We start from the raw sequence: 26,019 nt of genomic DNA on the forward strand, positions 1-26,019 counted from the left end.
GGGGTGAGGGATATGGGGTGGGGCCGGAAATGAGGGGTTCAGAGTGTAGGAAGGGGCTCAGAGCTGGTGCAGGAGGGTTCAGAGCTGTGGGCTGGGAGTGCAGGCTCTGGAGTGGGGCTGGGGATGAGGGGTTTGGGGTGCAGGAAGGTGCTCCAGGTTTGAGGGAGTTCAGGGCTGGGGACTAGGGTACAGGGGATTGGGGTACAGGGTTGGGGTGTGGGCTTAACTTGGGCGATTCCCAGTCAGCGGCACAGTGGAGGTGCTAAGGCAGGCTGCCTGCCTGTCCTGGCACCACAAACAGAGCTGTGCTCCGGAAGCAGTCAGCAGCAGGTCTGGCTCCTAGGCAGAGGCGCGCAAGCATCACTCTCGCCCACAAGAATCACTCTCCCCCTTTCACTACACACCTTACAATGGCGCAGCAGTGCTGCTGCAGCCACATCATTGTAAGGCATTGTAAACGCCCTCCAACGAGGGCTGGTAGAGTCATCGATGGGAGAGCAGCTCCCCCCGATGAAGAGCTGACCACACCAGCATGTTTTGTTGTTAAAACTTTCATTATTCGCGGGGGTGAGGGAGGGTGTTCTTTTCACTTGCCTGAGCAACAAAAGTTTTAATGAAGAAAGTGCGGTGTAGACATGGCCTATGGCTAGCTCTTTTGTCGGTCACATTTTTGTTGGTCAGGGATGTGAAAAAAACACACTCCTGACTGACACAAGTTTCACTGACAAAAGTGCTGGCGTCAACAGCGCTATCTCATTGGGAGATGCTTTCCCATCCACATAGCTACCACCGCTCGCTAGGGGTGGTTTAATTATGCCAGCAGGAGAGCTTTCTTCTGCAGGCAAAGAGCGGCTTCATGGGAGACCTTTCAGATGTCTCCCACAAATGTCTGTGTCTTCCATGCTGCTCTTTGCACAATGAATGTCCCCTTGAATTAACCACTAGGCCAGTGGTTCTCAAACTAGGGCCACCACTAGTTCAGGGAAAGCCCCTGGCGGGCCAGGCCGACTTGTTTACTTGCCGCATCCGCAGGTTTGGCCTATCACGGCTCTCACTGGCTGCGGTTCGATGCTCCAGGCCAATGGGGGCTGTGGAAAGGGCAGCCAGCACATCCCTCACCCTGCACTGCTTCCCGCAGCTCTATTGGCCTGGACCAGTGAACCACTGCCAGTGGGGCCGCGATTGGCTGAACCTGTGGACGCTGTGGGTAAACAAACCAGTCCTGCCCGCCAGGGGTTTTCCCTGAAAAAGTGGCGGCCCTAGTATGAGAACCACTGCAGTGTAAGGGATCCGTGTGTAAAGAGAGATCCACGCACATGGAGCTCTTTGCAGAATCAGAGCCTTAGAAGAAAAAAAAAATTCTTTCCCACATGATATGGCATTTTCTGTTGTTCAGTTAAAATATGTTTAAAAATACACTGGAAGTTGCTCAACTAAATGCCTTCTGGTCTACTTAGCTTCTTGAGTCATTGCTGAGCTCCACACTTAAGAGGTAAGACAAAGAGAGAAGGAATCAAACCTGAATCTTGAGGGTCCCAGCTTGCTAAGACACCCAGATGTCATTGTAAGGGACACTGTACAAAAAGTAACCAGATCTTTCTCATGGTAGTGATGGTCACTAGGCCAGTGGCCTAGAGCCTAACCCTTGGCCTAGCTTAGCCTGAAGTGTTTTTCCAAAGTATTTAGGCACCTAACTCCTATTGATTTCAGTTTCCATTTGTCTGGGCCTCAGATACCACAGTGATGAGTATAGGACAAGAGCCTGAATAGAACAGAATAAATTATAGTTATTAAATAATAGCATTATATTATTATATGTAATCTAGGGGGAGATAATCCCTATTGCTTGTCAATTTAGTACCACTGGCATATTGAGAAATAGAAATAAAGTGTGATGATTAATGTGAGTATTAGAAGCCTAAACAAGCAGAAAGCCAATGCTAGCATTTGCTAAAGATGAAACGCGTTCTTTAGCATTGTAAGATTGCAAGTCTATTACATACATGAAGTCTAATGAGAGGGACTGAGCCAAGACAAATAAAACTATTTAACAGTTTATGTTAACCATCCAATGGGAATGGAGATACTTAAATAGATTCACATTGCCAATTACTTTTTTTGTTGTTGTTGCTTATATGGTATTTGTTAGAAAATCAGGATTTTCCTTAACTAAATGTCTTGTGGTCTCCTTCGCTTTGTTTCTTAACTGGGTTGTCTTTATGTTAGTTTTCTTTGGCTTCCCAATAGAAGAATAACTGATTTCTTTTGAAGTTTTTATTGATGAATGAGCTCCTATAAATAACTCTCTGTGGCAGCAGCCTGCCTGATCTCAGCGTTTACTCTGGAATAATAGTAGCAATGGGAATGAAGGAAATTTATGGCAGCATGACATGAAATAGTTTAATGGGCCTCATACTGTTTAAGTTAATCTTTACAGATGTAAAAACAGAAATACAATTATTGTAACAACTATTATTACATATTGCTTTTCTAATGAAAACAGTGACTTAGTAAGCAGTTTAAGAGATGTAGTCAAGAATTAAGGTGGCCACCTCCCCATGGAGTCGGGAATTAGAGTGTTCGTGCAGTGTGTTTTCAAACATTCAGCTGAAGATCTGGACCAAACTCAAATGTAATAGAAAAGGAAACGCCCACGCACAGAGCAGTCCGCACACACAAAGTGAAACCTCTCGCTAGTGGTGAATGTTCAGTGCTTTAGACCAGATTGTGTATTCCATTGACTGATGCAGCTGTTATAAAGGAGAGCTAAGTGGAACTGGCTATCGCAGGATCCTTTGTGTGGATGGTGAATCCCCACATCCAACAGAGCCCACAACAGTTCGTTCAATGTTCCCTCATTTTGTCCGTTCACTCACTTTGGGCTGGATCCAAAGCCCATTGAAGACAATGGGAGTCTTTTCATTTACCTCATCGGGCTTTGGATTAGGCCCTTTACCCCTTTCATGCTGGAAGCAAACCAGGACTTTCTTTTCATATTAATGCTTCTCCTGTTACTACTGAGCTGCCACCCTTAAGGGGCAAGGAAGAGCGTAAGACAGATAATCAAACCTTGGCTGTTGGATTCCGAGCCTGACAAATCAGCCTAAATGTCCTTCCTTAACAAAATATCTTGCAGTCTCCTTAGCTTCTCATGTCATGGCTGAGGAAAGAGACCAAGAGAGAGAAGTAATCAAACCTGAATCTTGGGTTCCCAGCCTTCTAAGACACCCAGATGTCATTGGAGGGGACACAGTTCCAAAACTAGACTGATCTTTCTCATGGCAATGATGGCGACTAAGCCACTAAGCTAAAGTCTAACCCTTGGCCTGGCCTTGCCTGACATGTTTTTTCAAAGCAAATTTTTCACCACCCAGAGCCCAGGTTAGGTAAATACCTGTAGGGATGATCTAGATCAGGGGCCGGCAACCTCTGGCACGTGGCTTACCAGGGTAAGCACCCTGGCAGGCTGGGCCAGTTTGTTTACCTGCAGCGTCAGCTGGTTCGGCCGATCGCAGCTCCCACTGGCTGTGGTTCGCTGTCCCAGGCCAATGGGGGCTGCGGAAAGCGGTGCGGGAGAGGGATGTGCTGGCCATGGCTTAGTCCTACCATAAGTGCAAGGGACTGGGCTAGATGACCTCTCAAGGTCCCTTCCAGTCCTATGATTCTATGATATCTCCACACTCAACCTGAACAACTAACGCATACCTATGGCCTCGATGTCAGTATTTATCAGAGTGGATAGACCAAAACATCCATTGTAACTTTAAAAACTGAATGTGTTTGGGGGGCTTGGTGGGGAGTGCCCTTACGTGGGATGAGGACAGAAGTAATATGTAGGAGAGCATGGGGACGCTGTCTGGAAGGAATAATGGGTGGGGAAAGCAGGACTGAGTGGAGATGTCTTTGGCAAAGTTCCTCTTGTCTGATGAACTGTCCAGCGTCCTCAGAGAGCAGCTGACTCTACTCTCTGGCCCCGTTCTCCACTCCTGAGGTCAGGGAGCGAGTGCAGTCAAGGGGAAGGGTGAGTGGCTGTGTATGCTCTTCCTCCACCTGCGCTTCCCCACATCCATGCCCCCTTAGGCTCCCTGGCAGGCCCTGATGCAGAGGATTCAAATCTGGCAACCTGCTCAGGTCCAGCAGAGAGGACTCAGCTCTAGCAAATCACAGAAAGTTCCTGAGAGGAAGCCGCTGCCTCCAAAAACAGGCAAGCACTTGGGTTGTTGTCACAAGTCTGTGATCGCTCCATGGCTCTTGAGTGACAAAAGGAAGCAGAACAACTGGTGAGCTGCTAAGTCATGCTCAGCAGGTGAAAATCTAGAGCACCACTCTATGTTCCACCAGCTTGAGTTGGTTGGTTTAGCTGGACATGGGGAAGTTCTCAGCTCCTTTCATGAGCAATACTTTTATCTGCTAGCAGAGACCCTTTGCTTGCTCAGAGTGCTATAGCAGCCCTAACTAGTAACAGAACTGGAACTGCAACCTACTGCTGTCAGTGCACAACAGATAACGAATCATGACAATGCATGTTGCTGTTCTATTCGGCAGAATTCTGCCCTACCTGGGCCAAGTTTTCCTTGGGAAGGAGTGAAGGAGACTGCCAGGCGGAGGGCCTAGGAATTACCTTTTACACAGCAGAATGGATGAACACTGGGGGAGGGAGCGGGGCTGAGGGCAACTTCTGAACACACCTTTAAAAAGGAGCAGCATGTCCCCCCACCTTAGCACCTGCTGCTGATTGCAACATGTATGCAGGGTGCCTGGAGATCTTGGTCATGCCCTCAAGTGAGCTGTTTATGCCCCCATGTAGGCTATGGATTGTTTTCAGGCATGTTAGCCAGCCCCCTCTCTGCTCAAGATCAGAGCAGTGCTAAGAGTTTATCCTACCCACATGGATACAGTGCGGTAGATTTGGGGAGGGAGAGGAGGTTTCTTATGCCTTTTTCCACTTGTACAAAACAGGGCAGGATTTTGCCAATTTATGAACTGTGTTTAAATTTCCTGGCACCTAACTGATAGGTCACATTGGCTTAAATATTCTCTGTGTGTGTGAGTGTGTGTGTGTGAGAGAGAGAGAGATTCATGGTATATCACACAGCCACATCTTGCATGTCTAAAAGTCTTGATACCTTCACAAGTGAAGGAGCACTCAAATGCTAGAATCCCACATTAGTTTTTCTTTCTATAACTAATTTGCTTGTTTCTTCCAGCTACTATACAATGTAGTAAAAGGATGGCCTAGTCACACCACTTATCTCAAAATATACCCAGCAAAACAATCCTGGGGGGTGGGAGTGGAGAAGTAGGACAGCACATTAAAAATAATTGGTGTCTTTAGTCTACGTGGATTGACTGGTGTAATTTCCAGTTAAATTACCTTGGTTTGGCACTTTGATCACTGTAATGTGATTTAAGTCCTTGTACAGCTGAGTGACCTGCATTTAGTGGTTCCAGTATTACGAACAAGAGCTGGTGTGAACTACCGTGAGTTTCTGATCCTGTTCCCTTCAGGTGAACTTTGACTGCTACAGAGAAAAATTACAAAGGGGCAGATTCTCTGATGTAAATCACTATTGCTCTGTTGACTTCAATGGAGTTATGCTGATTCACACCAGCTGAGGATCTGGCCCAAGGAGTTTATTCGTCCATCAAAATACCAAGGATGTGTGAAAGCTTCACTATTACCATTAAAGGGAATTACACAGGACCTGATCCAAAACCCATTGATGCCAATGGAAAAATTCCCATTGGCTACAATTGGCTTTGGATCAGGCCCATAACCACGTTCATTTGGGTAACACATATCCTTTCAAAAGTCATATAATTTACCCCTTGTCTTAGCCCCTGCTATAAATATACAAGGTGAGAATCTGAGACTTATGTAATTTACATTTCTCCAAGCAAAAGAATTTACTTAATTGGGTTTGAAATATATTACGTGTTGTTTTAAAGCCCACAACTAGTGAAGCAAACTCACTGTAATCAAAAAATCTGCTCTAGTATTCCTTCCTCTGGACTGCCCTGCATTTTCTGCTTCCATAAGACTGTAAGCTTATTAGGGCATAGACTTTATTAGGTCTCTATATTATATCTTGTAAAGTGTCATGCACATTTTCAGTGCTTAACAAATAATAATAATGAAAATTAATAATACGTTATTATTCTGCATAATTTGTTAACAATAGCTGGCTGCTGCTCAAGTGGTTGTTGTTGTTTTGTCCTTGAAATTACATTGTTGTGATGAAATTATAATGAACATTATCATTTTGTTCTTGAAAGTGTATTTATTTTTGGTGGAAAACATGCATTTTTCATAATGTTGTCCAAGCTGTAGAAGTCACTCATGCAAGAAATAACTTGCAAATCCCGACCTGATTTCAAAAAATGTGGGAAAGTTTATTTATTTCTCCGTGCATTCCTGATTTGCAATGTGCTATCTAAAAATGTCACTAAGATTTAAGCTGACTGAGCTCATGCTAAATTTAGCCACTATATTTTAAATAAACATTCTTCATGTGTTACTGAACTGGCTTTGAAGCTGGCTTAAAACAAATTGCATTTTTCATGAGCATTAACAATGTTTTACTCTGGAGCAAGCTCATATCTACATTAGTAATAATGTCTTATCTTATGTAATCTGAAAATGTAATCTGGCCCAAACCTGAATTCCTCTAAGAGATACAGAATCAGACCCTGCATTTATCTTCTATAGGGCCAGTTCTCTCCTTAATCGAGCAAAACTTCCTGTGTGCTGCTGATGATATAATGGGCCCCATTCTGAAAGTCCTCTAAGCAATAAACTCATATTGAAGTCCATTGGAATTCAGCATGTATTAAGCTTGAAGGGTCTGGCCCATTATAAAGAAAGCACTTAATGGCTTGTCTGGCTAAAACACTAAAAATAAAGTGTAGGCAGCAATTATGCAACAGCCAGACTGATGAATTACATAACCTACTAGTCCTTTTCCATCTGTAACTTCTCTAGCTCTGTGATCCCTTTTTCTCAGTCTTTAGGCGAAGATCAAATGTGCTGTCTTTTTAATATCTGATATGTTGTCTCTCAGGGGACTACGTCCTAAATTTGCAGAGTTATGGATTTGGTAATCTGCTAGCTCCTTCCCACCTCTAACATCTGTGTTCCTATGCCCTTTATAAACAGCTAACAAGCAATTAGCAGAAAACTTCTGGCCTTCAGTTTGAAAAGAGACACAATCTCACATAATGAAACCAAGTATCTTAGTATTGGTTTAGGATAGGAAGGAAAGAAGAAGTAACTAATATTTTAAATTGTAAAAAAATGAAAGTATGATACAATATCTGTTATTATTACTATTATTTGTTATTTTATTGTCTCACTTTGAAAGCAGCCAGGGTTGGACATCCATTCCCTTTGCTAATTGAAGGTGCCCAAAAACATCATCTACTTTTTATGTAAATATATAAAATGCCCTGAGACCAATTTTAAGCAAACACCCACACAGTATTTAATGATGACAAACCCCACTTAAAAGGAATGAAATTCCTGGATTATTGCAATGCACTACTCTGTGCAAATTGTAGTTCCCTATAGGAAATCTGAGTTTGAAATTGTTGTTCCGTGAACCAGATAACTTCACTGCATATTGTGTGCATTCCTGCAAGTTAGAAATGGCTGCATAACTCAAGAGACATGAAACCTCGATGAGTCGGGATATAGGTCATTCCTATCCAATGGAATGGAAAGGCATATACACTGCCCACATAAGGAGTATTCTCTTCTGTGTCATTGAATATTTTCTACTTTGTTCCCAGTATTTCAAACTTAAATTTATTGCCAGGCTGGAAAGGTTGAGAACTCTGGGCTGAAGATTCCACAGATGTGTCAAATAGTGGATGGTAGTTTTCAGCGTTGGCAGCTGCTCCTTTGCCTATAGAACAGGTGTGAAACTTTTGACAACAAATTCCAGGAGTGCATTGAGGTGCCCATCTTTGTATGACATTTTAGGACAAAAGTAAAATTTGTAAACATGAATTCTTATTAGAGCAGTAATACCATGTTCAACTATATACAAGTTGTCTGTGTGTGTGTGTGTGTGAGAGAGAGAGAGAGAGAGAATATGCACATAGGCTCACACTGGAGTCTGCATGTATTACATAGTTCTCATTTTATTATTGTTTTTCTTATCAGCCCATCATGCTGTGTTATACAAACTCTTTCTCTGTCACATACATTAGCAGGAGAAGTGCCAGGGTTTTTGGCGCCCTAGGCGGGGGTCCTTCCGCGCTCCCAGTCATTGGCGGCAATTCTGCGGGGGGGTCCTTCCGCCCTCCCGGTCTTCGGAGCACTTCGGCGGCGGCTCCCGGAGCGAGTGAAAGACCCGCTGCAGAATTGGCGACGACTACCCAGAGCGCGGAAGGACCTACCGCTGCTGAATTGCTGCCCTCCCAAATCCTGGCACCCTAGGTGACCACCTAGGTCACCTAAATGGAAGTACCAGCCCTGTTCATTAGTCAACTGTCAGCGTTAATTCCAAATCGCCGCTCAAAATAATTAGACTCATTCTAATTTCACTTCAATTGGTGTCATACCAGTATGTTTTATTGGCATCACCAGAATAGATGTGATCAAAAATAAGCTGACTGTAACTTTTAAAAACAGCAGCAGTGCATTGACCACATTCCACCCTTCCAAAAAAAAGGGGGGGGGGTGTCACACCCCACAGAAAATAAACCTCCACACAATACAAAAATTAATATACTCCCAAAATCTACCTGTCCAAAAGACATCTATTGTATATGCTGGGCTAAATTCTAGTTTCATTTTCAACCATTAAGATGGCTGCCTGGCTGTGGCTCAGCCCTGAAGTACTCACCAGCACAGAGAAAGTCACTCAGACATATTTCTTAATTCTTTCTCATGATACGAGGGCAAGGGACAGCCAACAGCACTGGACAAAAGATCATTTTAAACAATGAAAGGAAGCAATCTCTTTTCCAGAACTCACAGTTAAGTTGTGGAACTCAGTTCCAAAAAATATCAGTGGGGCCCAGAGCTTGGCTGGATTTGACAAAGCATTTGCCCAGCAGTTTCCAATTTGTGGTCCATGGACAAGCAGTGGGCCAAAAAATCTTTCTCTGTTCTCCACAAAGAGCTGTTGCTGGCTCAACAGCCCTGATCCACCACCAGGCAGGACACCTGTAGAAGGAAGGAAGGTGGTGGATCTGCCACTAGAGGCTGCTCTTTTATAAAAGGGGCTACTGTTTCCTTCTCTTGAAGCCAAAGAGAAGCCACCTGCCCCATCACACCCAGATACATCATATGCTGGAGAGAAAGGAACTGAGATAAAAGTGGGAACCTTGAGGTCTAGGCTGAGTGCTGAAGAGCCACAGAACCAGAGGGTTACAAGGCCAGGGAGTAGGGTGGGAGACAGGGGCAGTCATAGGACTGAAAACCCAAGAAGTGTGTGAAATTGAATTGATCTTTGGTGGGGATGTTTAGTTTGTGTGAGAATGGGTGGGGTGGGATGGAGTATTTCTGTACATGGCAATTATCAGTCCTGCACCAAAAACAATCACTCCCCCAGAGAATTATGGTAGCTGCCAGAGGAGGGATGTTGCCTAATCTTTAAGTGCAGCCTGATTTGGAGGAGAGGGTCCATTAGAGGATCTCTCTATTGAGACGGGGCCCACACTACAAAAAGAGATGGAAACCTTTCAGATTAAGCATTGATAGGGCTAATAAGAACATTGACAGTTAGTTACAGCAGCTTAGAGGTTTTTGGTTTGGTTTCATTGTTTGGATTTTTTTAGAGATATAAACTCTCATGATTCAGAGCATAAACCAACCACTAAGTGATGGGACTGGGGGGTGGGGGGGTGGAAATTACCATATGGGCAGGTTGTTCCATAATTGTCCACCATAGGATTTCTTGCATCTTCCTCTGAAGCATCTGGTACGGACACCACTGGAGACGGATATTGAACTAGATGGACAACTGATCTGGTCTGGCAATACTTATTTTCCCATGGATCCTATTCCCATCTTGGCCAAAGGCAAAACACTCATTGACTTTCAAGGGTGGAAGGGAACTCCTTCCCTTTGACTGCAGTGGGAGCTATGGCTGAGTCAGAGCTGTGCAAGGCCTGACCGATACAGGCATGGTCCTGGCTCTTTTGTGCTGCTGCTTAAGAATGACATCACCACCTTGACCCTTAAAGGACTCCCATGATATCATCCACCACCCCTGACACTAATGAAGCCTTCTTCACAAGGTGGTCATGTATTTAGTTTGCTGTAATACCTGTATCAAGTTACACATATGAACAGCAAGTCAGACGAATAAGTGGGAAAGCAAAAATATTAACCCTTTCAGTCTCAAGGGATCAGAGTCAAATACTGTGGGGCTGTCGTGGTTAAAGAGAAGTGGGCAAACTAACCTTAGCTAAATCCAGGCTGAAGTGAGTAAAATGAAGTGGGTAAACTAAACTAAACTCCATATTGCTCAAATGAGAAGAGAGTAAACACAGTTCATCCTTGGGTACACTACTGTGTCTGAATTTTACAGATCTGTTAGGGGGCTGTAACTCCTTCACAGTTGTAATGGCTCCCCTATGAACTACAGGATTAGACAGTGCCATAATTTTTTGAAACAGCTTCATCTACTCTTGGCATCATACTCCGTAGGGGTTTTAAAAAAATAAACAAGTTGTCATGCTTACCTGAAATCCCTTTTGCAATTCAACCACAGGCATAAAAAGCAACTTTTCAGTGGTGGTTTTGCTATTTTTAGAGAAAAGGTTTGTACAATGAATGTATATGTTAGTTTAAAAATGTAGTTAAGCCTCTCCCTAGGTCAGCACTACCTCCCACGGCTCCGTGACTTTTTGTACTTTCCCACATCAGATAAGCTGAGAGTTATTTGCAGATTCTGGATGTTTAGCTCCTGAACTCCAAGTCTAAATGCAAATAGCCCCGGACTAAGGAGCTGTTAAGAGATTTCAGAGAAAAATCCCAGACCATCCTGTGGGGAAGGGCAAATGATTTTGACTCCGAGCTTTGCCCACAAGCCCAGCTCTTCCTCCGCAGTCACTGGCCAAGGGGGTTATTTAAAGCCAGACTCGGCTGTGTGTGAGAGAGATGTTCTCTCTGTCCTCCGAAAACAATTTTACTGACCCCTTCTTCAGCATCTTGTAATGCATTGGCCAGTTAAATGCGTAGTATTGCATTCTCTCTGAGCTACTGCTGCTCGTCCAGCAGCCTCTGATAATTAAATACTGATAGTAATATGCTGTCAAAATCTATCTCTTCTAGCGTTTTTACAGCGTCTAATTCCCTTTCTTCACTCCTCGCCACTCCCTCCTCCCCCTCCCAAAAAAACATTTCCTTCAGCAGCGTGAACTGGGGGTGATTTTTAAATAATCAACCATATCCCATTGAACAAAATACTTTATTGAATATAGGTTCGGCTTCATAATGAAAGCTGATAATAGAAAAGATTTCCAAAGGACATTAGCCCACTAATATACAAAGAAAGCCTCGATATTTATTGAAAGAATTTTTAAAAATGCTCCCGTTATAATGCAGCTAGGAGAAAATAGGGGTTAGTTGATTGTTCTTGGTAGACGTCCAGTTTGTAACAAGGTAACTCCCAGATTAACGTTTATTATTTGATCAATGTGCTTTTCTGTTTAGAGCATCGGATTCCATCTATAAAAATTTGCAGTTTCTCCATTCCACATCATTCCAAACCTGGTGTTCTCTGTAAACAGCTTCAGTGACACAGACACTGTCACAATACAATAAAAAACGCAAGCACTATGCAGTAAACCACGCCATGAATTCCATACAGTCCTGATTCAAAGCAAGCAGGATTGTTCAGAAGGAAACTCCATTTGTTATCATGTTTAGCTCTTCTTATATGTCATTTATCTATCAATTCGAATTATTTAAAATACCAGGTTGGGGTTTATTAGGCAGCATCGTAGCGATTGTTCATATGTGTGCCGGAAAATATATGCATGAACTGCAAAATCACACACACACAGGAAAAACATGATTAATTGGGGTGCATGGGGGTCGTTTTTTAACGTGAAAGCAAAGCAGATGGACAAAAACAGGTCTTAAATGCATGATGGGTGGCAAGAATAAACATCAGGCTGCTGTACTGCAAAACATAATGCAAAACCTCTGTAATATTTTTTGTACAGACAAAGTAAAAAAAAAGTTACCTTAAAGTACATTTGGAAGAAAAAATATCAGTCAAGAAATTTGCTGAGAAAGAAACAGTTGAAAATGTCCTAAAATCCTAATATTCTTAGCCCATGTAATTAATTCTTGGTTTTATATCTAAATATATATCTATGATCCAATTTCGTGTGTGTATATAATTGGATATCAAATTGCATTGCGGGGGGGAGGTTGTTACTGAAAATTAAATACCGTTTCGGACAAGTGAAGAGGAAAATAGGATAGAAAGGGAATCCCGATCTGATAAAATCTACCTTGAACTTGGGAATCGAGCATCAGGGAAGCACTGATAGCTGGACAGACATTAGCATTAGCTGCCAGGGACCCACTGATGTATCCAGCTGGCAGGCTCTCCAAAGCCAGCTTGGACGCGCTCGGGTCCCAGCCTCCCTCTGCCTGCGCGTCCCCTTTGGCTGGCTTGCGGAGGGTTTTATGAGCTAAGATGCTGTCTATACTGAAGCTTTTGGACTTCTCCGAGCTTTTCGGAGGCATTTGATCTGTCCCGGCTGCAAAGCCCACCTGGCTCTGATTGGCACTTGGGGAGAGCGTGCGTGCACCAGAGGTGGGTATATGCTGACATGCCCTGGCCTCTGCCAGCACCGTCTCCTCCGCCTCTCCCTCCGAAGAGCTCTCCGCCCTTTCCCCCTCGGGAACGCTTCCCTCCTTGGAGGCAGGCGCAGGGACCTGAGGAGCTGCGCACCTGGGTGGATGGGGATGGCCCCACGGGGTAGAGGGCACCTTTGGCTGAGGAGGACCTGCTGCTGCCAGATTGCATCTCCCAGAGCTCGCTTTGTTCTCTGCTGGGGCCCGTGCATCCCTAGAGGCGCAGGCTGGCTCCAGGTTCTCCTCTCCTGCGGATGCACCCTGGCTCCCCCGGAATCTCTTCGGTTGCACATCAGCTCGGCTGCCAGCGGGCTGCTCCGTCCCCTCCTCTGCCTCTGCCTTGCCCCTCGTCTCCTGGGACCCCGAGGCTTTGGGCTTCCTTTTCCTCCGCCGGTAGTTCCCGTTTTCAAACATATCCAGGCACCTGGGGTCTAAGGTCCAGTAGCTGCCTTTGCCAGGTCTGCCTTTCTCCCGGGGCACCTTGATGAAGCAGTCGTTGAGGGAGAGATTGTGCCGGATGGAATTCTGCCAGCCTTGCCTGTTGTCGTGGTAGAAGGGGAACCGCTCCATGATGAACTGGTAGATGCCGTTGAGTGTCACCTTCTGGTCTGGAGCCTCCTTGATGGCCATGGCAATAAGAGCGATGTAGCTGTAAGGAGGCTTCTGGGGAGGTTCCTGCCTGGAGATCACGCTAGAGGAGGCGAAGCTTAAAGCAGCAGGCAGCCCAGCCCTATCTGCCCCGTACAGATAGACCATGGCGGAGCCATTTAGCGGGCTGCTCATTGGAGGTAGATGGCTGCTGAAAATATGGCTCATCGCGGATGTGGTTTTAGCTCCGGATCTTTCCCGTGGCAGATCAGAGACTGGAAAGGACAAGGAAGAAACCCTCCAAGAGTCCACCGGGGACCTATTTGTGTGAGCTCAGACCCCAACCCTGCCTTGACGAGTTTGTTCTCCCTCTGTCCCAGCTTCATCGCTCTTTTTTTTTTTTAAGAAAAAAAAAGTTAAATAATTGTTGTAAGTTTGCTCTTATATGTTGACTTAGCACTGGAAAATAAATTGTCTCCGATAAACAGTCGTTTGTGTGCTCAGCCCACCCACATTAATTAAAATATCATTGCTACACAACTCCAAGCTCCCTCCACGTGTCTCTCTGGTACCAGCCAATGGTTCGCCGGGTTTGTCCTTCATTTGTTTATAGCATTAGTCTGTTGATAAGTCTGCCCACCCAAGTCGAATCAAGCTGTGTTTATTTGGAAAAATTTCCGGGCACCCAATATATAAACGCACTGATCTGATGTTTGAAATATCACGTCCACCCTTTGACGCTGTAAGCACACAGTCAGCAAAGCAGGATGTACGCGGCTGGAGCTCAGAGGGAGAAGGGGTAGAAACTCCTGGGTAGAGGAGAATTTGTGTTTTTTTTTTTAATGTATCAATAAGGAGGAAAACAGGCAATGACATGGTGCTGCAGGGAAGAACCTAGGTGTCTGTCTCTTTCTCTCCAAGTGGAGAACAGGGATGAATCCTCAACTGGTGTAAATCAACGTCGCTCCACTGATTTACACCCGCTGTGGATCTGGCTTTTTGCCTTCAAACCTGCAGTGATTGCTCCTGAGACACAGCACAGACACCCAAGCAACGAGGTTTGCATGGACGATCCAGTAGAAAGGACATTGTAAAGCACCTCTGGAGACAGTTGAAGCAAAAGACTAGGGAAGCGATCCAATCAGGTGTATGCGCTGATAGTGTCTGCTGCCATTTGAACAGGCTGATTGTACCGAGTAACGTTAATCTAGTCTCTCTAACCTCAAGGGTGAGGAGATGCCTCCCACTGCTAGTGAAATCCAGCAGGAGTGGATTCTCTCTTCGGACCTCAGGCCTGAGGCTAGTGCAGGGGGACACGACTTAAGCAATCCTTCTTTTTCGAAGGGGATTTTGATTACTATTTGGGGGTCACCGTGGGATTGCAGGGAGCCACCGCGCTCCATAAAAGGCGAACTTGGCAGGCGTGAGGGGGAGGTTTAGTATTTGTGAATGCAGGCCTGTTGCTTTATATTATGTACTTTCCTGTTTATACCAAGGAGGGGGATTATAACAACTTTACAAGTGCACACAGCTGGCCGGTGATTACATTAGGCATTTGTGATTCTCTTTTTTGTATAAACGCTCAGGTTCGGTTTTTGTTTTGTTTTGTTTTTATTGACTGATGTAACGATTTTAATCAAAGGTACTGGCTGAGTCGGATTCAGAAAGAGGTGCCAGCTTTTTAATGAGGCCGATGAACAGACCCCCACTAAGCGTGGCATCTAATGTTGTGATATATTGACAATCAGCTCACCATTCTCTTTGTGGGTGAACAGGACAGATTCTTAGGGCCCTGATGTGTCCCCAGTTTTTAAAGCAGTAGGTGATGGGGCGGGGGGATCTGCTACAAAGCGATGGCGAGAGATGACCCATGGAAACTGACAAACATACAAGCCGATGCATTTTTAGGAAGCTGTGTAAATGCAGATCTGAGTCATGCGTTTCTGTTCTGATTAGAGGCTCTTTGCCTGCCTCCTCTTCTGGGAGCACAGTGTGCTCAGAAGGAAACCGGGCCACGTTTGTAGGGTCTGATCCAGACTCAAATGACTTCCCTTGGCTTTGCATTGAGCCCATACCGAGGGCCCATCAGCTTTTAATGCGAGCCCTCGTTTGAGGGGAGAAAGCAGGATTTGGCCTCCACTGGTAACTTCTAAAAGTAAGCGGGAAAATTAAGTGTGCCGTTAGAAATCAGGGTCCCGATTCTGTACACCTCGCCCAGGTAAAACTATTGACTCGAATGGGGCTTTTATCTGAGTGCAGGATCGGGCCCTTATTGCATCATAAACATCACGCTCCTTTTTAAAAGGCTAGCTGGGAATTCCCTCGGGGTTATCCCCCACGTGCCCAGCGGGAGATCAGAAGCGGTGAAGAAACCTGATTTGATTTCTGCATTTTCAGATGAATCCAGCAGGGGTTCAGATTAACAGCTGGAGTAAGAAATCCTCTTGCTTTGGATTTGCAAATTATTTTTTTTCAAAGTGGATTTCAATTCTGATGTTCTTATTTGTTGTTACAGATTGGGACCTCGCTTCCACAGAGCCTGCTTATTAATAGGATTGTGACTCTTTGATTTCAGGCATTACTTGGTAGAATTAAACCAGAGGGAAATAAATCGAACCTATTAACACGGCACATTTCAGAAAGTGAGTAAACTGCAAAAAACTTTTATTTGATATAAAGGATCCCATTCCATGGGGCGACCCATATTAGCAAGCGCCTTTCACTCCCGGGGGCTGTTTGATTGTCCACATCCAGCGTGTGCGGAAAAACCCCTGGCCCTTGGCTCAGTTTAGAAATCAATTCTCCTAAGCATCTCTTCGTTAAACATTATTTCACATAAAACCTCCTTGTGAAGGGGGCTCTGTGGATCAGGGCTGGAGCCCAGCTGCTTTCACTCATCTGACACCTTATGGACATCCGCACTGGAGATTTTAAACGTGAGATCAACGTTTAGCGTCGCCTCCCGCTCCTCCCCCCCGCTTTATTTAAATTCTCACAGGCTCTAGTGCGACTCCTTGAGAAATCCAAGCAAGAAATATTAAAATAATAAATACTCCCCCTAGATGGCTGTGGGCCTGGGATAGACACAGGCTCACATGGCCCCAAAGAGGTTTGTTGCTTCCCCTTTTTTTTGTACATCGCTGCGAGAAATTCCCTCGGGAGGCAAAGAAGTCACGTTTGTCTCGGGTTGAAACCCACCAACTGGAGCGTCCTAACAGCTCATTCGCTGCCTGGGTGCGTTACCCTCCTCTGCTGCCCTGACCCCCCGACATTAGCTGCATGGGAGCAGCCATTGGCGTGTCTGTAATCCGAGCCGCTCTAATGACTCTGATTGCCGCACTCCGGGGCTGGGCGTGAGTGCTCGAGAATCTACGTGGGGAACTTTCTTTCTGCAGGCTGGGCACGGGAATCTGTAAATGTCCCAGGCTCTTTAGAGACCCCTGGATGGACCTTCTCCTCCTTAAACCCGGGATTCGTGTCCCTTAAAGGCAGCAGGACAGAGGGAGACTATCATAGCAGAGAGACACACTTGGCAGCATAGAGGGTAGGATACAGATTAGCAGCTTTCCTGGTCAGGAGAAGGGAGCAGAGACTGGGGTGTGATATCTGTAGAGTCTCCCCCCAGCCAGAACCCCCTGCAAGTTATTAAAAGTGATCTATAGCCAAAATGTTCAGACTTGGGTGCCTAAAGTTAGGCACCTAAATCCATATTTAGGCATCCCAGTAAAAGCGATCTGATGTTTAAAGGTGTTTAGCTTTAGGCATCCCAGCTGGCCCACTTTCACCTGTACCGTCCCATGTTATTATTCCCCAGCGCTCTAGGCCTTAACATCACTAGAACTAAAGCTTTGCATCTGAGTCCGTAGCGTACTGAAGCAGCCGTCAAGCTGTGCTCAGTGTCAAATGAGAACAAAAAACACTTTGCTCTTTGCACGATGCAAAAAGGATGTCAGCGGTAGCTTTACAGCTGCGAATGTCACGGGGACACTTTCTACCTAATGCCTTTTCGTCTCTTTGTCCACGCCCTGCTCATGGCTTTAAAGTGCTCTAGAATCTATCTCAAGAAGGAAAAAGCTACAAAAATGAAATTCTCAGGAGGCTTGCAACAAGATACTACAAGGGAGGCGGTGCTAAATGGGGTGTTAAAATATTTGTGCGAACCTGGCAGGTAACTAGAATGTGAGCTTAATTGGTTTGGGTAGGTTATATTTTGGGGAGTCCCTAAATGGACTGCATTTAAGTCCTGTAGCACAAAGGGAATTCGCTTGTTTGTTGCTTTGGATTGGCAGAGCTGGAACAGAAATACAGGGTGGTTTAAAGCGCCGTTGGTTTTTGAATATATACTTTTCTGATCACAACTCATAGCCAACCTGTGGAACTCTTTGCCAGGGGATGGTGTGAGACCACAAGCATAACTGGGTTAAAAAAAGAACTAGATAAGTTTATGGAGGACAAGTCCATCAATGGCTATTAGCCAAGGTGGTCAGAGAGTCAACCCCATGCTCTGGGTGTCCCTAAACCGCTAACTGACAGAATCTGAGAATGGATCGCTCCATAAATTGCCTTGTTCTGTTCATTCCCTTTGAAGTATCTGGGACTGGCCACTCTGGGAAGACAGGATAATGGGCTAGATGGTCCATTGGGCTGACCCAGTGTGGCCATTCTTATGAATTAAAGGTCCTGAGAAGTGGGGGAGGGATCAGTAAACTAGGCAGCAAATTTGAAGTCCTAAGCAATTTTGGCATTACAATGTATTGATAGTGCTAAGTGTCCACCCACCATCCTCATTAGCCAAAATAAACCCCGAACAAGGCTGGGTCCAGCCGAGGTGAACTCCACAGTACAGCGACTTCGCTGATATAAGCTGATCTTGGCCCGGTTAGTTTGTACTTGAGCACAACTCCTCATCGAAGTATTTGGGGCGTTGTGCCTGAGTAGAGGCTGTAATGGGATCGGCTCCCTAATGGTGCACTGGGATTTATGTTGGTCCCTCACCTGTAAGCAAATACACGGTAGGGCCCGATCCTGCCACGTGCTGAAGCTGTCCCTTAGTGAGGCTTACAGGTGAAGGTGGCGTCACACCATGACATGAGTCGGGATGGGGAAGTATTTGGGCTGGCAGAACTGTGAGATCATTCGCAACTTTCGCAATGGACGCGACTACTTTAAATGCGCTAAACACAACTCACAAACAAACACACACTGATTCTGCTTCCATTGAAGCCCATGACAAAACTCTCATGGATTCAGCAGGGCTGGATCCAGCCCTCGCCCCCGACCGCCAAGAAAGCCACGTGAGTCAATCGTGTTGGAAAGAACGACTGTCCCCCACACTATTGCTGTGAGGACTGTAGGTTAGGATATCTGGGCTATTTGCTGTTCCTGGGTTAGTCCAGACAATGTGACTGGACGGTTTAAAGATTTTAACTGTTATTTTCAGCCCGGCTTTCACTCCCCTGGCTGGTTTAAACCACCTGGGGGACAATAATCCAGATCGGGTTAAAGCCCCCCCCTTTTTTTTTCTTTTGCAAGAATCGTCTTTAAAAAAAAATAAAACAACCGCCTCACCAAGTCTGAACAAACTAGTGATTAAATTCGCTTTCACCGCGAGCATTTCAGACAAGGTTCGGGAGAACACGCCCGTTGCTTTTATAAACGACCAGGGAACAATTTCACATGGAAAGAAACCAAGAAAAACGACTTCTCGGAAAGTTCTTGTTCTCTTTGAAACAAAGTCTCTGTCTACAGATTTAAAGAATAGTTCACGAATGGCTCCCCTAACCTGACTGCGATGTAAAAGTCTCCTTGCCGGGAAAAAATCTGCAAGGAAATGCCGGAGTCTGTTTTCCCCTGGAAGATTTTCGACTACAATGCAGAGGGGAAGGCAGAGGTAAAAACGCTGCAGCAGTTTCCAAACGGAGATAAGGATGAAAGCTGATCGTCAGAAGGGGAAATATAAGTATTTAAACCTAAAATGTTACATGCTTAGCACCCAAAGATTCCCAGGGATAGAATTAACGCTTGGTGTTTTTCAGCATAGCTCGGAGTTACTCTTGTCCGCTGCTATGGAAAATAATACACCTACTTGGAAAGTCTTCATCTGGTAAAAGGAAAAAATGCTTTGATTGTAAGTGTTTGCCAGGTGTTATTATTCCCTTGGGTTTTCCTTTTTTAATAACATAAAACAAATAAGGAATCAAAATGAGCATGCCCGTATTACGCATGGTAAAATAAGGTTTAAAAAGAGAGCACGATGCTGAAAATGAACAGCGCAGAGTGCTATGCCTGCCCCAAGGCATGCAACCCGGTTGTGAGATCCACGGTCCAATCTCACAAACTTTATACTGGAAACACAATTCTAGGCCCAAAAACTGCTGCCACTAACTACTGGGAAATTAGCTAGCGGCTGAAACCCTGCCATTTTTTCAGGGCCAGACCATTTCAGATTGGGGACAAGGAGCAGGGAACCCTGTGAGAGAGACATTTAAGTGCTTTCTTTTCCTGGGGATTTTTATTTTATTGTTTAATATGACATGGTCTTGCAGGAAGTCAGCCACCCGGAGAAAGGGGGACTTCAAGAGACAGAGACGAGGATGCATTTGACCTACCTGAGATTATTAATCGAATACAAATAATTTAAATACCTTGTTTTATTATCATGACTACTTCTCCTTTGGGGGCTTTTTTGGGTTTTATAGTCTAGCCGAGATCAGGCGGGTAGGACTCGATACTGGGTCTGGAAAACAGCTCGAGCCTCAGCGAAAATGGAAATTTGGAAACGCAAACAAGAGGATGCTGCCCGCAGCCTCTGCACAGTCCAGCGTCCAGTGTCCCTCTGGAACTGTCCAGCAAAAGAGCAACTTTCCGGAGAGCCGCAGCAGGCGTGTGAAATGCCAGCTGAGGGAAAGGGCTGGTGGCATAAGCGAGTGGCTGCCCTATCGGGGAAAAGCACACGCACCCCGGCTCTGGCAGTAGCTTCAGGAGGTCGATATCTGCCACGGGGAACTGCTTGATCCCAGGCAGCAGCTATTACTAAAATGCGATTGCAACGAGATAACGTCGTGCGGCAAGCTTGGACCGCACATCATGTGTCTACCCTATGCCAGCCTGAGAATCCCCCAAACCCCACTCTCTGCTGAGCCCCCATCCAGGACCTAGTGCCCGTTAGACAAACAAGGAAAAGGTTCAAGGCCGCCTTATCTGGGCAATTTAAGGACAGCAGCAGATCGCCTGAGCCTGCATCCCCATTCTCCGCCCCGGAGGCCCTATGTTGGACAGAGAATCTGCCATTGGTAACTCCAGCTCAAGCAAGGAACCTGTTAAGGAGCAGAAGTGGCAAGTTCAATGTTAGTGGCCATGAATATTCCTCTGTCTCCCTATCTCCCACACACACTTGCAGGGGATTCTCACACACAACCCACCCTCTCCCCTCAAAAAAAGAAGCAGCATCAGCTTGAAAATCCAACCTCAAGCACCTGATTTTCAGCTCACTACTGATAAAGGTACAGGACAGCGCTATACGGCTGCTGTTTCACTGTGAGATGGGAGGGAAAATCTATTAAGAGAAAAATCTCCCCGACTTCATTTTAAGAAGGGGGGGGGGGATTTGGGGAGGTAGGCGGGGAAGGAAAGTGTATTTGCTCCTCTATTTTTCCTCCCTTTCTCCCAGCCTTGCTATTTTATTAATAGACAAAAAACCTCGAGAACTTGGCAAAAGTAGCTCGGGTTTTATAGGAAGGCTGCTGAAATACAGCACAAATTATTCTTTTGGGCCATGTTTCATTTAAACCCAGAGTTTCAACGCAAGCGGCCAGAACTCGGCATCAGACGGTATTTGCCAGATCAAAATCAATTCGGGTAATACGTCTACCATGACTTACAGTATGTCTCCTCAGTCCATCTATTCACCTTTTCGTCCTAATAGGTGATTCGTGGTTTTGATTTTTCTTTTTATGGGAGGAGATCTGGAGATTAGCCTCCTCAGCAATTTTTATTGTGCTGCATTCATATTCTCCGATTCCATGTTAACATCCATATGTATTGACAATCTTCGCAGCTAGCACCTACATTCGTTGGGGAATTATATTATTCCAATTAAAATTAACTTGACAGAAACAAGCTGTTTTTGAAAACGGCTCCTAAGGCTGCTTTATTCTTTACCAACGTGCTAGACAATCCTGGGATGGTATTTTTTTTAATTCTGACTAAGCGACAATGAGCCACTGCATTTCTGAAGCATGTTAAAGTTGCTTAGAAGAGATCAGAAGGAAGAGATGGTTGGCAGCTTTAACATATCCGCTGTTAGCCCCAGGCATTTATAATGAGAGCTCAGATTGGGGATAGGAAGCAGAAGATGAAGTCAGATGAAAATAAATTTTTGTGCAAGAAGCGAATAAAAAGAAAATGCGTTCAGACAGGGCTGTAAAACCATCCTAATATGAACTTGCTGGATAGTTCTTAGGGTTTCATAATGGGATCCAGATCAAATGATATTTCTTATTATCCTCACAGGATGTTATTCATTTATTCTTCCTATACACTGTTGTTTTATCGGGGCAAGTACCTGTAGCATAGTGCTGCTGCACTGAGAGGTAACTGGCTACATTCACAGCACCTCATAAGGCCTACATCTCAGCAGGTAAATAAAACTGTCAAGAAAAAGATTAAAATAAGAGTGATTAATCAGAACCTATCCTGGAGAGGATTCTTTCACTCACATCATTTGCGGATTGGAGAATCTCCCTCCAGTTTCAAGCTGGCCAATTGTCCTGGATTTGCAAAGTGTTCTGCAAATCTTCAAATCCTAGGACGCCCCTCTAAACTAACCCAGGGACGCCTACATGTTTTCATGTCAGCTATGCTATTTCGTCATGTGAACTGAGCCTTGGTTAAATAAATAATAATTAAAAAAAGAGTAATAAACCTTTAGTCTCCAGGAAATCTACTTGGTTTTAACATCAACGTGTTCCACGTTTTCTGCCTGAAAAATGGGATCGGAAAATGGCAAACACACACACACATACACACACACATACATGCGCCAGACTTTGAGCAGAAGAAAAACAACATGGATTTATTTTAAGGTAAGTACAACGATTAAGACCACATAAGACAAACAAGCGTGAAGTAGAATAAAACCAAATAGTTCTCAGGAATGATCAGGGTGGAGACTATTATACAAAACATCACACTGTCGTAAATTTTTTAAAAAAAAACCGCATCAGATACTTTGTCTTTTTTCCCAAAAATCCACCAACAAAAATAAATTATTTCCTCGTCTTGTAAGAAGAACAGCTCTAAAGAGGAAGAAATTCTCTTGCATAATTGTACAAAAAAAAGAAAGGAAGAAGAACTCACTTGTAATTAATTGGGCTGTTAGGAATTGTTGGGCAACATAAAAAAAAATAATCCAGTGAACTCAACTTTAAATATTATATTAACGGCTCTGAAAATTAGCCTGATTAGAAATCCACACATTTTATAGCACAATCAGAGAACTTAAAATACCCCGGACATATATTTTTATATATATAATATATACTTTTCTTTTTAATCGCATAATGATCGCTGTGATATTGGTCCATAACTTATTTTCGGAGACCTCCTATACTTTAGCATATAAATTTGCCACTTTGTTTAGATAGCTCTCTATATATTTTAAAGACATCCCTTTTCAAGTAGAATTTACTTGTCTGGAATTTAAGGATGATGGCAGAGGATTAAGGGTCTATAAACTCTTTGGTTCCCAGGTCCGCTTAGAGGTTGTAAAAGCATTTCCTTATGCAGTCTTACGTGTCTGTTTAATTGGCCTACCCGGGAGAGTCATACTAATCAATACTTAGTGCAGTCATAGGAATAGGGGGTGGCGTGGCGGTATATAGAGGGCGTGGATCTATAGGGGATCTGACAGCTTGTGTTGCCGCTCACCTGATGCTCGTTGAGGGTCGAGCTCTCAAGCCCCAGCCGGTGAGAGTTGAACATGTCCCGGACGGTGGGAAAAGTCTGCTGCTGGGAGCCGAACGTGTGCCCAGAGAGGTGGTTGAGCTCGCTGCCGTGGTTGAGGTACCAGGAGCCGGCCGGCTGCCCGGGCCCGCCGCTGGGATGCGGGTGGCTGGGGGTCAGCGCGCTCTCCTGGCTGGAGGCCAGGTTCATGGTGGCCAGAGGCGAGGAGGTGCCGTTGGGATGCTCCGAGATGGCTTCTTCCAGCGTGGTGGGGACGCACATGTGGCCCGACCTGTCCCCGGTATACAGGCTCATGGCCCGCATGCTGCACTGGTAGCTCCCGCTGGTGTCCATGCCCTGGCCGCACGCCTGGCTGTAGATGGAGGGCTGCGCCTGGGGGTAGCCGAGCGACAGCGAAGCCACCAGTCCTGCCCCTGTCCGGCCGGAGGCGGCGCTCCCGGGGCTCAGCTCCCCCGGGGGAGAAGTCCGCAGGGTCATGATGTTCTCCACGCTGAAGCCCGGCAGCCCGTTGCCGGCCGGGTGGTGCTCTGGGAGGGAGTTCTCGGTGGACACCGACGGGGTGGAGGCCACGCTCCTGGGGCTGCCGCTGCCCGGGCTCAGCGTCTCCACCTTGGTGATGACCGGCAGGTCGGGCGAGGAGGCCTCGCTCTTGATGACCAGCTTCTTCTCGGGGGCCTCCTTGGAGATGTCCGGGCTGGAGACGCCCGGCGCCTTGGGCGGCTCCTTGGGCTGCCTCTCCTCCTTCTCCTTGGGCACGTCTTTCTTCTTGAAGCGCCGGCGGCGGCGCAGGAAGCTGCCGTTCTCGAACATGTTGTAGGAGTCTGGGTCCAGCGTCCAGTAGCTGCCTTTGCCCGGCTTCTTGTCGTCCCGGGGCACCTTGACGAAGCACTCGTTGAGCGAGAGGTTGTGGCGGATGCTGTTCTGCCAGCCCTGCTTGTTCTCCCGATAGAAGGGGAACCGGTCCATGATGAACTGGTAAATCCCATTCAGGGTGATCTTCTTGTCCGGGGCGTTCTGGATGGCCATGGTGATGAGAGCGATGTAGCTGTAGGGAGGTTTCACCAGGTCCTTGGGGGCCGCCGGCTGGTGGTGATGGTAAGGCCCGTAGGAGCGGCCCATGCCGGCCGCGTACTGGTCAGGGTGGCCCGAATAGACGCTCATGTTGCTGTAAGCCCCGGCGGTCCGGTAGTAGTTCTGCTCGCTCAAGTAGGGCACCACTCCCAAGGCGTTGGGGTCGGAGACGGAGTAGCGAGCCTGCATCATGGATGGGGCTCCCCCAAATCGCAAGGAGACGGAATCACCGGGGGAGGGGACACGAAGAGGGTAGGGGTTTGGGGGGAGACGGGCTCACCCCAACGGGATTCCTCTGCAGAGGAGGAAGGTGAGGGAGGAAGGGGAGAGAGTCTCAAACACAAGCTGCCCAAATCCAAAAGGGTCCTTAGCAGCAGTAAATCAGCAGCATCCTTCAGAGTCGCCAGGAGGAGCGTGCCGTGCGGATATCTAGTGATCTCTCTGGGTTTGGGGGGATTTTTTTTTCAGAGGTGGCAACAGCTGCTGCTAAAAGGGAGGCAGAAGCAGGGAATAGTTCTCGCAGGCAAAGAAAAGTCTTGAAGGGGGAAAAAAAGATAATTCTTGCAACAACAACAACAACAAAATCTTCTGGGAGGGAAACCACCAAAACTTCTTGTGAACTCAGAATCAAAATAAACGCTAGGGTTGTGGATGAGCGTGTGCGTCCAGTGTGAATGTGTGTGTGAGAAAGAGAGAGTGTGTGTCCGCAGACCCACCGGCGAGCCCCGCAAATGCTAACTCCCCTTATAGGGTTTGGGAAAGTTTCAAAACTTTTCTTGCCGAAGGCGAGCTTTTACTCCTCTCTGGCCACGCCTCTGCCCTCGACTTTGAGCCAATCGCAGTGCACTTGGGGATGGCTTTATCCAATCAATGGGCAGAGAGAGAGAGGCCGCGGCGGAACGGCGGTACTAGGACCAAGGTAAACGCAGAGGGGTTGTATGTTGTTTTCAAGGCAACGAGCATCCAACGCGGCTCATTAGTGACTTTTGTTTGCTCGCAGTAGAGCTTTAAATGACATGAAATGCAGTATATGAACGGAACGGATTTTAAGCAGTAAACCCTGCCAGTTTTATGACGAGCTGGTCGCAATGATCAGCGATCAACTGAAAATGTATTCCTGAGAGCTGTGTTATTCCTCCAGGTTTTTAACGGGGGAAACACGGAATGCTGAACAAACACAGAGCTTCCCATTTGAAATACATTTTATTTTTAAATCAAATCACCCTCCGGTCCTCGGGTGGCTATGCAGAAGTGGCCGCTCATTTTCTTGGGTTCTTTATCACACGCTACTTGTAGCCTCGCTACCTATAAAAGTATTAGCACTGAAAGCTATGGGATGGCACACATCACGTTTCATAGCACAGGCTGATATCAGCTCAAATAGCCGGCACGGGGATCTTTGGGGGGTAGCACATTTGCAGATCCCTCTAACACTTTCAAAAGAATTGAGAAAATAAAGCAAAGTAATAAAAGACCCAAGAGAAAAAGACCCATATCGAGATGAGTTTTCTTGCGTTTGTGAAACCCGCCCCTCCTGCTTTCCCTAATGATTTCATTACAGGCAATCAGAT

At 45.9% G+C, this 26,019-nt stretch overlaps 2 protein-coding genes across 2 annotated transcripts in view; both read right to left on the minus strand.

The window, feature by feature from the left end:
• The window catches only part of FOXC2 (forkhead box C2), a 67,115-nt gene extending 41,930 nt beyond the window's left edge, over positions 1-25,185 (minus strand). The window contains exon 1 of the mRNA XM_032793810.2: positions 23,342-25,185. Within this exon, the coding sequence (XP_032649701.1) occupies positions 23,342-24,640 (1,299 nt within the window). The 5' untranslated portion in view covers positions 24,641-25,185. The remainder of the gene's footprint in view (positions 1-23,341) is intronic.
• FOXL1 (forkhead box L1) lies at positions 12,021-14,210 on the minus strand. Its single transcript, XM_032793811.2, has one exon. It carries the CDS (start codon positions 13,640-13,642, stop codon positions 12,398-12,400), a length of 1,245 nt encoding a protein of 414 aa, XP_032649702.1. The 5' UTR covers positions 13,643-14,210; the 3' UTR covers positions 12,021-12,397.
• Positions 25,186-26,019: the final 834 nt, after the last annotated feature.

This window comes from Chelonoidis abingdonii, chromosome 19 (genome assembly GCF_003597395.2).
Source record: "Chelonoidis abingdonii isolate Lonesome George chromosome 19, CheloAbing_2.0, whole genome shotgun sequence".
In the NCBI taxonomy this organism is placed as follows: Eukaryota; Metazoa; Chordata; order Testudines; family Testudinidae; genus Chelonoidis; species Chelonoidis abingdonii.

Bases quoted from the DNA above. Each gene is read 5' to 3' on its own strand.
- FOXL1 (XM_032793811.2), bottom strand. From the start codon at position 13,642: ATGAGCCATATTTTCAGCAGCCATCTACCTCCAATGAGCAGCCCGCTA.